At 43.4% G+C, this 12,430-nt stretch overlaps 1 protein-coding gene across 1 annotated transcript in view; it reads left to right on the plus strand.

Moving 5' to 3' along the window:
- The window catches only part of RAB28 (RAB28, member RAS oncogene family), a 109,144-nt gene extending 103,672 nt beyond the window's left edge, over positions 1 to 5,472 (plus strand). The window contains exons 7-8 of the mRNA XM_045019409.1: positions 4,623 to 4,744; positions 5,356 to 5,472. Coding sequence (XP_044875344.1) covers positions 4,623 to 4,739 — 117 coding nt within the window. The 3' untranslated portion in view covers positions 4,740 to 4,744; positions 5,356 to 5,472. The remainder of the gene's footprint in view (positions 1 to 4,622; positions 4,745 to 5,355) is intronic.
- The last annotated feature ends 6,958 nt before the right edge of the window (positions 5,473 to 12,430 follow it).

The raw sequence follows: 12,430 nt of genomic DNA on the forward strand, positions 1-12,430 counted from the left end.
GGCTGGTCAAGGACTGGTCCCAGGCCCAAGTGGAGACTAGTATCCACCTCATACAGTTGACCTTTCAGGCACTGGGCCTGCTTATAAATGAGCAGAAGTCTACCCTCTTCCCCGTGTAGAGGTTAGAGTTTATCAGAGTGGTGATTGATTCTTCCCAGGCCAGAGCTTTCTCCCAGAAGTCTGTTTCCAGACAATGGGGTCATTGATAGTGCAAGTCATGGCCCATCCAATCATGACAGCCTGTTTCTGCCTCAGACTCTTAGGCCTTACGTAGTGCAGCATGTGAGGCTATGCCTCTCAGACCACTTCAAGCTTGGCTGGCCTCGGTGTACTCACTTGTGCCATTATCACCTGGATTTGGTGCTCGCGGTTCCTGCCCTAGTCTTTGCCTTCCTTGACTTATGGCGGAGCCCTCTGTTGGGTCTGCACAGGCCTCCCCTTCACCAGGCCCCAGCCCTTGTTATCCCTAGTTTTGGATGCATCAAATCAAGGATGGAGGGCTCACCTAGGGCACCTCAGGATGTGGTTCCCCAGAGGAGCTCTCCCTACATATAAATGTCAGGGAGCTAAGAGCAGTCTGCCTGGCCTGTCAGGTGTTCTTACCCCACATTGTGAACAAGAATGTGCTAGTGCTCACGGACAATACAGCAGCCATGTTTTACTTCAACAGGCAGGGAGGGGCTTGCTCTTTCCCCCTGTGCCAGGAAACTATCCACCTGTGGGAATTCTGCATAACGCACTTGATCCATCTCGAGCTTCTCACCTCCCAGAAGCCCAGAATAAGCTGGCAAATCACCTCAGCAGGTATTTCTCCAGTCACCACTAGTGGTCCATTTGCTCTGGTGTAACAAGGGTCGTTTTCCAATGGTGGGGGACTTCCCAGGTAGACCCATATGTGACCAGGCGGAGCAGGAAATGTCATCAGTTTTGCTCCCTGCAAAGCCACAGCCCAGTCTCACTCACAGATGCTTTCCTGCTCCCTTGGGCGAGGCACCTGTTCTATGCCTTCTCCTGCCATTCTTCTCATGCACAAGGTCTTTCTGAAGATCAAGCGGGACAGAGCGTGAGTCAATCCCATAGCCCCAACCTGACCTTGCCAGCACGGGTTTGCTATGTTGTTAGGCCTTTCAGTAGCTACTCTGATGCCACTCCCTCTCGTCCCCACCTGATATTGTAGGACCATGGTCAAATGCTCCACCCCAATCTCATCTGACAGCTTGGAAGCTCCATCGTTAAGTCCCGAGGAGTTGACCTGTTCAGAGCAAGTTCACCAGGTTCTGCTAGGTTGCAGGAAACCCTCTACCAGAGCTACACGCCTTGCCAAGAGTAAGCATTTTTCCATTTGGTCTTCCCAGCAAGGTCTCTCACCTATCTGGTCGTCTCTACAGACCGTTCTGGAGTGTTTGCTGCATCTGAAACCACAAGGTCTGGCAATTTCAGCAGTTAAAGTCCACCTGGCAGTGATTTTGGCATTCCCGATGGATAACTGATTAATTTTCTTGCATGAGATGACCATTTGTTTTCTCAAGCGCCTAGAAAGATCATACCCACAGCTTCAGGAGCCCATTCCCTCATGGGACTTAAACCTCTTCTTGTCAAAACTCACAGGCCCCCATTTGAGTTACTGGCAACATGCTTCTTGTCAGACCTTTCCTGGAAGGTGGCCTCTTCAGCCAGGAGGGTCTCAGAGATCAGGGCACTTATGTCAGAACCTCCATACACAGTTTTCTTTAAGGACAAGCTACAGCTTCATCCTCACCCCACATTCCTCCCAAAAGTGGTTTAGCTATTTTCCTGCCGGTTTCCTTCCCAAAAGCACACGCAAGCAGGGAGGAGCAATGTCTCCACACACTGGACATTAGAAGCATCCTGGCTCTCTATATTGAGAGAACAAGACTGTTCTGTAGATTCACACAACCCTTTGTGGCAGTAGCAGACAGAATGAAGGCCCTTCCTAATTCAGCTCAGAGGATTTCATCCTGGATCACATCGTGCATCCACACATGCTATGAGCAGGCGGGGATCCCGCCACCGGCTATAGTGATAGACCATTCTATGAGGGTGAAAGCTTCTTCAGCAGCATTTCTGGCCCAGGTCCCAATCCAGTTCATCTGCAGAGCAGTGTCTTGGTCATCAGTATGTACATTTTCATCTCACTACACCATCACACAACAAGCTAAAGATAACACCAGGTTTGATCAAGCTGTGTTGCAGTCAGCATGTCCATGAACTCTGATTCTAGCTCCTGTGGTACTGCCTGGGAGTCACCTAATGTGGAAGGGACATGTGCAAGCACTCGAAGAAGAAAAAAAGGTTACTAACCTTTTTGTAACTGTTGTTCTTCAAGAGCTTTTGATACGGTCTCCCACAGTATTCTTGCCAGCAAGTTAAAGAAGTACGGGCTGGATGATTGGACTATAAGGTGGATAGAAAGCTGGCTAGATCGTCGGGCTCAACGGGTAGTGATCAACGGCTCCATGTCTAGTTGGCAGCTGGTTTCAAGTGGAGTGCCCCAAGGGTCGTTCCTGGGGCCGGTTTTGTTCAATATCTTCATTAATGATCTGGAGGATGGCGTGGACTGCACCCTTAGCAAATTAGCAGATGACACTACACTGGGAGGAGTGGTAGATACGCTGGAGGGTAGGGATAGGATACAGAGGGACCTAGACAAATTAGAGGACTGGGCCAAAAGAAACCTGATGAGGTTCAACAAGGACAAGTGCAGAGTCCTGCACTTAGGACGGAAGAATCCCATTCACTGTTAGACTAGGGACTGAATGGCTAGGAGGTAGTTCTGCAGAAAAGGACCTAGGGGTTACAGTGGATGAGAAGCTGGATATGAGTCAACAGTGTGCCCTTGTTGCCAAGAAGGCTAACGGCATTTTGTGCTGTATAAGTAGGGGCATTGCCAGTAGATCGAGGGATGTGATCATTCCCCTCTATTCGACCTTGGTGAGGCCTCATCTGGAGTACTGTGTCCAGTTTTGGGCCCCACACTACAAGACGGATGTGGAAAAACTGGAAAGAGTCCAGCGGAGGGCAACAAAAATGATTAGGGGGCTGGAACACATGACTTATGAGGAGAGGCTGAGAGAACTGGGATTGTTTAGTCTGCAGAAGAAAAGAATGAGGGGGGATTTGATAGCTGCTTTCAACTACCTGAAAGGGGGTTCCAAAGAGGATGGATCTAGACTGTTCTCAGTGGTACCTGATGACAGAACAAGGAGTAATAGTCTCAAGTTGCAGTGGGGGAGGTTTAGGTTGGATATTAGGAAAAACTTTTTCACTCAGAGAGTGGTGAAGCACTGGAATGAGTTACCTAGGGAGGTGGTGGAATCTTCTTCCTTAGAGGTTTTTAAGGTCAGGCTTGACAAAGCCCTGGCTGGGATGATTTAGTTGAGAATTGGTCCTGCTTTAAGCAGGGGGTTGGACTAGATGACCTCCTGAGGTCCCTTCCAACCCTGACATTCTATGATTCTATATGTTGCACATGTCCATTCCACGACCAACCCTCCTACCCCTTTGTCAAAGTTGGCCGGCAAGAAGGAACTGAGATGGTGCAGAGTCGGCTGGACACCTTATACTGGCACATGAGAACACGGCACCAGAGGGCGCTAGAGCCGACCCAATGGATACCGCTGATGGAAAAAATTTCCTGCAACTGTGCACATGGCATGTGCACATCTAACATGGAATGGATATGTGCAATGCATCTCAAAGAACAGTTACAGAGAGGATAATAACCATTTTTATGAGTTCCAGCATGCTTGATGGTTTCATAATCTTTCTAAATATACTGTTCTTTGACAGTGCAGAAAAAGTTGTAAAAACATGAGCTTTTTAATTGAAATATCTTAATGTATGTTAATAATGTTTAAGGAAATCACAAGGTCTTTAAAAGAACAACTAATTTTAGTGAATGTGCTTTTTTGAAGGTGCTTTTGGAAATCCCACTAGGTGCCTAAAAACTTCTAAAAAATCTATCCCTGAGGACCTTAATTAGTTATAATTGAAGGAAGTGGAAATCTTTCGCTTGACTTCAATGGGTTTTGGATCAAGCTCCCCCAAAATTAATTTGGATTGTCTAAATGTGAGCAAGTTCACCAGGTTCTGCACCATTATCTTCCTCAGCAAGTCAGCCCTCAGTTTATTTTTATCACCTACTAAGGGATTTGACAATCTTATGTTGGTGCTGTTTAGTCAGCATTCTTTTTATTAATAATCATGTCAAGTATAAATTAATGGAAAGCAGGTTTTTCTTTATAGCCTGATCTTGCCCCATTGTAGTCAATGGGAGTTTTGTTGCTGATTTAACTGAACAAGGGATCAAGCCTTAAGTGAGAGAGAATTGGACACACCTCACAGACCTTCATAGCTTAATGTTAAAAATTATCTAAAGAATGTTGGATTTTTTTGTATTAAAGAGATTGTGTAAACGTTGTTACATTTATTTTATACATTAACTTTTTATATAGCAAGTTACACAGCACAGCGTATTTGGGACTGTACCAACTATCAGGGAACAGATAATTTCCTGTACTCTAAAATACATTTAACCACTGATGCTGGGTTTAAGGTTTGATCTGTGAAGGTACTGAGTACTTTGTTTTCATTGGCTCCAGTCTGGCAAGATGAAGGAAGATTGCGAGGAACTTCAGAGGAAGGTAACAAAGTTAGGTGATTGGGCAGCACAGTGGCACATGAAATTCAGTTTTAACAAATGCAAGATAAAGCACTGAAAAAAGTAAGTTGAGCTACTCATACAGATTGCTGGATTCTAAATTAGCTGTAATGGGGGGAAAAAGTATGTTTCTCTGTGACGAGTCACTTTTATTGGCCACTGTCAGAGACATGACAAGGAAGAGGATGGACCACTGGTCTGATCCAGTATGGCAAATTATGTGTGCATTTAAAAAATAAACACAAAAACCTTAACTCCATCTCCCTGTTCTGCCAGAATAAATTCTGTGCTGGAATTGGGAAGAAGACAAATGAGAGATGCATTATAGATCCCTTATAATGGTAAGGTGATGCGAATGGAACAAAGACAACAAACCAAAAATCTCAAGATATGTAGCCAGGATTGTACATCATCGTTTGTTTTGGCATCAACATAAGATAAAATTGCTGTGCCTTAAAATAATGACCCGTTTTTAGTAACTAATAGGACTTTTCAACTAGAGTACTTCATATTTAAAACGCTTACCTTCATTGTCTCATAATATTTTATGAGTTTCTATGATGAATTTGTAGATGCTAGGCTTGTGTACTGAAGTAATAATGCAAATTATATGCAGATTATCTATATGCAAATTGTTTACAGCTTCTATGATTAGATATTTTCTGTTTTTTCAGATCATTTCCCAACAAGAGGAATTATTTTCTAGTGCTATTCTTTCATTCTTAATGGTCTCAGTCCAGCAACCCTTATGTCGCTTGAACAAATCAGCTATGGTGCTATCTATATTGTGTGAAACACAACAAATGATCAGATGGTTAAAGTATCAAAACGTTGGAATGTTGCTAAAGAAGCAAATCTAAAGTTTTCTCATGTTTGTAAGAGACAAATCACATAACTATTAGGAGATTAAAACACAAGTCCAGCTATTTACCTCTAGGAAGCAAGGCTTTTACTCTGGCTTCGGCTACTATGAATAGAATGTGATTAGAATTTAGTGTAGTTAGGTTTTGTTTGTACAATACATGGGATTTATATAAAACCCTTTTTGTAACCAGTTTCCCACATACCTTGGGTATCCCAATTTAACTTGCAAATTTGGAAGTTTGATCTTCCCCAGATAGAAGATAGTGAAGCTCCCGAGTTCCACGGGCTGCTTTCTATTTTCAGCTTCCCATAGAGAGCAGACTGTTCAGCCAATTTAAACTTTTTTTTTTCTACCCCACTTCATCTTCGTTCATTTTGGCACAGAGGGGATTTTTAAACTGGAAAGTTTCCAGCTAGCTAATTGGCCGCCTGCCTCGTTTTGTGTGGGGGTGATGTCAAGTGCTGAAATAACCAATTGACTGAAAGCAATCTCGTTTCAGAGGCCTGCCAGAACCAAAGCTAAGAAGGTACCAATTCAGGTTTGTTTTGTATTTAACCACTACACAGAGTCTCCTATCCTGGTGCACAAACCTCTGAGAAGAATATAGAGTTGAGGTCAAGCGCTGGTGTTTGCTCAGATACCACATTTAGAGCTCTGAATTCTGGAGGAAATAACTAGGAATCCAGAATATTTTTTTTAATTTTACTTTTAAGACTTTTCTCCCCAAAGACAAATTACTATTTTTATAAACATATCAATAGCAAAAGGTTTTAAGTCCCCCTTTAAAAATATTCTTAGTAATTATACATTTATTATAGAAAATGTTTATTTCTTTTTAAAATAAGCCACATTTTGCTCTCAAATCTACGACATCTCAATGCAGAGATCTTTACCTTCAGGTTTTTACTAGTCATGGCCTACCTGATGTTTTTTCTCTTTCCTATTTTCCCTGTGATTCCAATCAATAATGGAAACTACCAGTGCGTGTGAAAACTGACTGTAGCACATTCGTGCCACAAAACCTTCATGCTGTGAACTGCTCCAGGCAGGCAGGTCCATCTGTCTGCAAAGAACTTTATTGTAGTCCATGGCTGAGGTCCAACCATATGGAGTAGTATACAGGATCATGGCCCACATATTTAATCCTCTTTTGAGTTCTAGCAAGCTTCCAAGAGGAAGGTAAATAGAAACAATGAAGCAAAATGTAAAGCCTCACAACTAGCACTGAAAAGCAACCATTGCATTGGATTGGAAAGGTGTGAGTACTTTAGTCCATCCCTTTTCAGCAAAGAACTTCTACTCAAAGTCCTGAAAATATTTATGTTTAAATTCCATCAAAGTCAATAAGACTTACCTGCGATACGTTAAGCACATGCTTGCGTGCCTTGCTGACTCAGAAATCTTGGCCCCATTGAAATCAATGCCATTGACTTCAGTGAGGCTAGGATTTCACCTAGAAACTTGGGCCCAGACCCTCAAAGGTATTTAGGCACTGGAAGCCCCATTGATTTCAATGGGAGCTAGGCACCTAAATGCCTTTGAAGATTTAGGCCTTGGTGCTGTATCTTAAAATTGCTTCCCATGATGTAGGACAGAACTTAAAACCACACCCACAGTAAAAAAAGGATGTCAGAAAGATGGATTGATAAGTGGGAAACGCTTTCCTCCCTCCTAGCTTAATCTAATCCTGATTAATATAGAAGTTGCTAATGGTGAAGTACACATCAGCTTCACTTGTATGGCCATAAAGTTTGCTTATTATTTGGGTGGGGTCATTCTTTTTGGAACAAATGTTGTTCAGATCCTTAATGAAGCAGAAACACAGAGAGGAATGTGTGGAGCTAGTTGGTATTTTACAAGTTGGTTAAGAAGTGAATACCAGACTGATAGAGCAAAACATATCAAAATCTCATTTGTATTGTCTGGATCAGAGCCCTGACATGGCGGATAAACAAGAACTGGTTCATCTTGCTGGGATTTGGGGAGGTATTTGATCACCATCTAGGAAAAAATGAAGTGTGATTTCTGGATATAGTCCAGTGTTTGTTAAAGAATGGTGAGGCAATGTTTAACTGCTTAATGGAAACTTTAGAGAAATTTTGACATCCCACTCATCAATCCAATAGCTTTTTTATCTCCCCACTGTCTTGGAAAGAGAGCAAAGTGTAAACCAACGTTTGGCACAAATGGGCTCCCTGTGCCATTTAGCAGCAATTTGCATGTAATTGGTAACAATTGTACAGACAACCCATTCATAACAGTGAGTGAGCTCACAACCCAGCATAAACTAGAGAAAAGCTAAGCACATCCCCTAAGAATCACTCACTGATGTAAGGAAGGAAAATGGAAGCCTTTTAGCTTGACCTCTTTCCTAGCTTTGCCACCCACAAATTCATAGATGCAAAACAGGTCATATCAGGCAGTTCAGACTTTCTCAAATTGAAAGTCAGCAATTTGACTGTGTAGCATTTACCATTTTAAATCCGTTTTAAAGAGCACTAAGATATTGCTCAGATTGTTTTTCCCAGTGTAGTTTCTAACAATTCTCCCATTTTAAAACTCTTTGGTTTCTACCCCCACCTTGGGAAGGTCAGACTTAGATCTATTTCAATACAGTTATCAGAATAGAGATTAGTAGATAGCTTTCTCATCTCGGAGATGAACCAGGAAGAAATGAACCAGGCCCATATCAGGGTTTGGGATTATACCCAAGGCTGACACTGAAATGAGCCAGATTCTGAACTCACACAGTTGTAACTCTGGAGAACCTCAATTGGCTGCAGAGCAATTACTTTGATTTATATTGCTGTAACTGAGAGCAAATTCTGTCCCAGCGTTATTTGAATGAGACATGACACTGGGTCCCTTTTGGCCAGGCAGTGGTGCTGGAACAATCTGTATAGTGGGGGTGCAGAGATCCATTGAACCAAACTGTAAACCCTGTATATAATGGAAACCACTTCAAACTCCCCTGCACCTGTAGTTCTAGCACCTGTGTGTCCAGGTATAAAACTGGCATATTTGCTTGTGAAGACAGGTCAGATTCTCTGCGCTATTCAGGGTCCATGAAGGCCCATATCTCCATACAGCCAGCCTCCAGCAGCCATGGTATAAGGGACAGGAAAGTGACTGGGCCAGAGTATACTGCACTCTGGCAATCCTCAGCTGGCAGCTAGTCCATGGGGGACCTTTACCAGACAGAGGAGTTTAGAGCAGCCCCACACATGTCTGTAAACTTCAACAGGATTGTGGTAAGTATAACACCTCCAAGAGAATCAGGGAGCCATAACCAGCTCTTCCATTGGGTGAGCAGAGAAGTTGGGCCTGCATCCCTGTCTTTCAGTCTGTTTGTTAATGGGCCACCAAAAGGTAGTGACTGCCGCAGCCCTGTCAGGGTGTGTCTACACTGCAATTAGAAACCTGTGGCTGGCCTGTGCCAGCTGATTCGGGCTCGCGGGGCTGAGGCTAAGGGGCTGTTTAATTGTGGTGTAGACGTTTGGGCACAGGCTGCTGCCCGAACTCTGGGACCCTCCCACCCTTCACGGTCCTAGAGGCCAGGCTCCAGCCCGAGTCCAAACATCTACACCACAATTAAACAGCCCTTTAGCCCCAGCCCCGCGAGCTGGAGTCACCTGGCACGGGCCAGTTGCGAATGTCTACTTGAAGTGTACATGGAGCCTCAGCCACCTGCAGTCCTTGTTCTCTGTAACTGAACCATTTTTACTGATCACTAACAAAATTTTACATTCATTTATCTACTGTATGGTGAAAATTCTACTTTATTAAACCAGTGTAAATCTAAAGTGACTCCAGTGTGGGTGTGGTCAGTGGAGTTGCACTGCTTTTACGTCAGTTATTTAAACTAATATGCCCAGTTTATGCCAGTAGTTCTATGAGAGAGCTGGAAGGGAAAAGCCATGTGTTCCTGATAAAGTGAATTCAATTTATATTTAAGAATATTGGAATCTTGGCGAGATGAGAAATCATTGTTAGAAGAAACTGGTTCATACAATCTCCTTGCCCCTACCAAAATCAGAAGTTTTCCTTTAAATGAACAGCTCTTATCAACCATTTTACTTCTAAGTCCACAAGACAAGAACAACGTGACCTTTTGTGCGATGAGTTTAAAGGGAGCTGTTGGGAAATCCTCTGGAAATGTTCCTGGCAAGAATTGTACAGGTAATAAGCACAACTCCCATGCAGTTCATTATAATAAATTTCATGCAGTCTGCTTTTGTTGCTAACTCTGACATGAACCAGAAAGACACAGTACTGTATATTATATTTAACATCATGCAGCAATTGGCAAAGAGGAATGCTATGCTCCATCAAAACATTGAATATTGTGGAACCTCCCTCCCTCCAAAAACCAAACAACCCAGCTCCTTAGCAACAACATCACCTTAAAGACAAGGCAACAATTCCAAATGAAAATACAATCATGCACTGTGCAGATAGGTTTGTGAATCTGCACCGTGCATGAAATAAACCATAGCCCTGGTTGGGATGGCCCTTCATGCCACAGAATCCCCATGTGCCTGGGCTATGTATGAATGAGCAAAGAGGCTGCCCCAGATCAGGTACCGGGGAATGGACTATTGATTCAATGGTCCAAACCCCTTTGCAGATGAGGGGTGGGGACAGAGTAGCTGCCTAGGGTAGACACCATCCCACGTAACCCCTGCATTGTTTCCTGCCAGAAGACCCATTATTCAGTGAACATTTAACTTGCAGGATGTACAGCTTTAGGAAAGTACAGTTCACATTTTCAAATCATGCAAATAGCAGTTTCATCTATATACGTAGGGCCCTACCAAATTCACGGCCATGAAAAACGTATCACAGACTGTGAAATCTGGTTCCCACCCCCCCATGAAATCTTGTCTCTTTGTGCTTTTATCCTATACCATACGTATTTCATGGGGGAGACCAGCGTTTCTCAAATTGGGGGTCCTTACCCAGCAGGGAATTGCGGGGGGGGGGGGGTCACTGGGTTATTTTAGGGGAGTCGCAGTAATGTCACCCTTACCTCTGTGCTACCTTCAGAGCTGAGCGGCCGGAGAGTGGCGGCTGTTGGCCAGGTGCCCAGCTCTGAAGGCAGTGCCCCACTAGCAGCAGCGCAGAAGTAAGGGTGGCAATACCATACCATGCCATTCTTACTTCTGTGCTGCTGCCTTCAGAGCTTGGCACCCAGAGAGTGGTGGCTGCTGACTGAGGGCCCAGTTCTGAAGGCAGTGCGCAGAAGTAAGGGTAGCAGTCGCAACCCGCCCTACAAAAACCTGGTGACCCCCTACAACTCCTTTTTGGGTCAGGACCCTTACAATTACAACACTGTGAAATTTCAGATTTTAATAGCTGAAATAATGAAATTTATGATATTTAAAATCCCATGACAGTGAATTTGGACCATGAATTTGATAGCATCCTATATATAGGGCTGGAATAGCTGGTATGAGGCCAAGTTGTGTCAGTAGATAAGAATTTTAATTCTAGAGAGGGAGCTGGTGGCACGGAACAAAATCTGATTTAATATGCTTTCAGGTGCTGGTCTTAAGTTATCTAACTAGCATGTACAGTTTGGATCTGCTGGCAAGTGGTACTGGGAACCAGCATAAGATGCATCACAATATTTAACACTACTAATAAATAAGTAACGGCTAAGCCTTATTCCAACATGAGGGAGCAAGTTCAGGCAAAATGTTTATTCCTATGAAATGGTAGAAATATGCTTGATTGTGGTAACCTTAGCATGAATGAAGTCTCCAAATCACTAATTGCTTTACCCACAGCCCAAAATCCTCTCTGTCAAATTCAGCACACAGAAACTAACCTCCCCGTGGTTCTGCAGAGGCCTAGAAACAACCTCTTAGAAGCACCAGTGTTTTTGCTGGATTTAAACAAAACCACTAGATGCCATCTAAGTTTGGATCTCCCACAGGGAATTGAACTGCAAAGAAATCAGAAAGTAAAAGGAGAGTTATTGGATATTAACTGATGTGCTGATACCGTGTTTTGCGGATTGTACATTGTATTTCTCGTCAAAAGATTTCCAGCGCTGGGGCCCCTTTACCAGAGCTGGAGAAGAGCCAAGAGCCTTGTAAATGTTTACCATTAAAGCTTGGCTTATGAGTAGAACAGGGTCTGAAGCAGACCACTGCAACCGACCCACCTCCAGCTTTGAGGAAACTTGAGTCCAGATCCTTACCTCAGCATCTCTGCACAGGCCCTTCTCACCTTATAAAACCATAGCCATTTTGATTAGCCCCACACATGGAGTGGCCTGACTGACTTTGGCAAAGCACTGGTAAAGTGCAAAGTATTTGTCCACTGAAAATATATTTTCTGAAAGAATATAAATCCACACTGTGTAGAAGTCAAGCATAGGAGTTTATTATGTACAGCACTGATGGAGTGTCACCTTGCTTATTAGGCTCAGAGACACTGTCAATCACATGATTACAATGGTATATATGGATTTTCCATGGGCGGGGAAAAGTGACAGAGTAGGCAGTTCCACAACCCTGGATAGGTCTAGCAGCAAGACAAGCTAGCACAGTAGCCAATGGTTAAAAGGTTACATAATGTCTCCACCCATGGTCTCAAGTTAACGAGTTAACATTTAATTAATACTCTGATAAATGTATTAGTATAAAATATATATATGTTGAATTCTGATTTGGGGTCCACAGGAATGAAGCAACTCCTCTGATTGTCCAACAGATACATTCCTAGGGGTTAAAGCAAAGAAACAGTGAAAGTATATGGCAATAAAGATTGTCTCCTTTGTGTCTTAAGGCAGGCATTGGTCCCTGGGAAAGGGAGGTGGGAGGTGGCCATATCTTATACTGACATGTTCCAACCTTTCATAAACTCAAGGTTGGATA

This window comes from Mauremys mutica, chromosome 5 (genome assembly GCF_020497125.1).
Source record: "Mauremys mutica isolate MM-2020 ecotype Southern chromosome 5, ASM2049712v1, whole genome shotgun sequence".
NCBI lineage: Eukaryota > Metazoa > Chordata > Testudines > Geoemydidae > Mauremys > Mauremys mutica.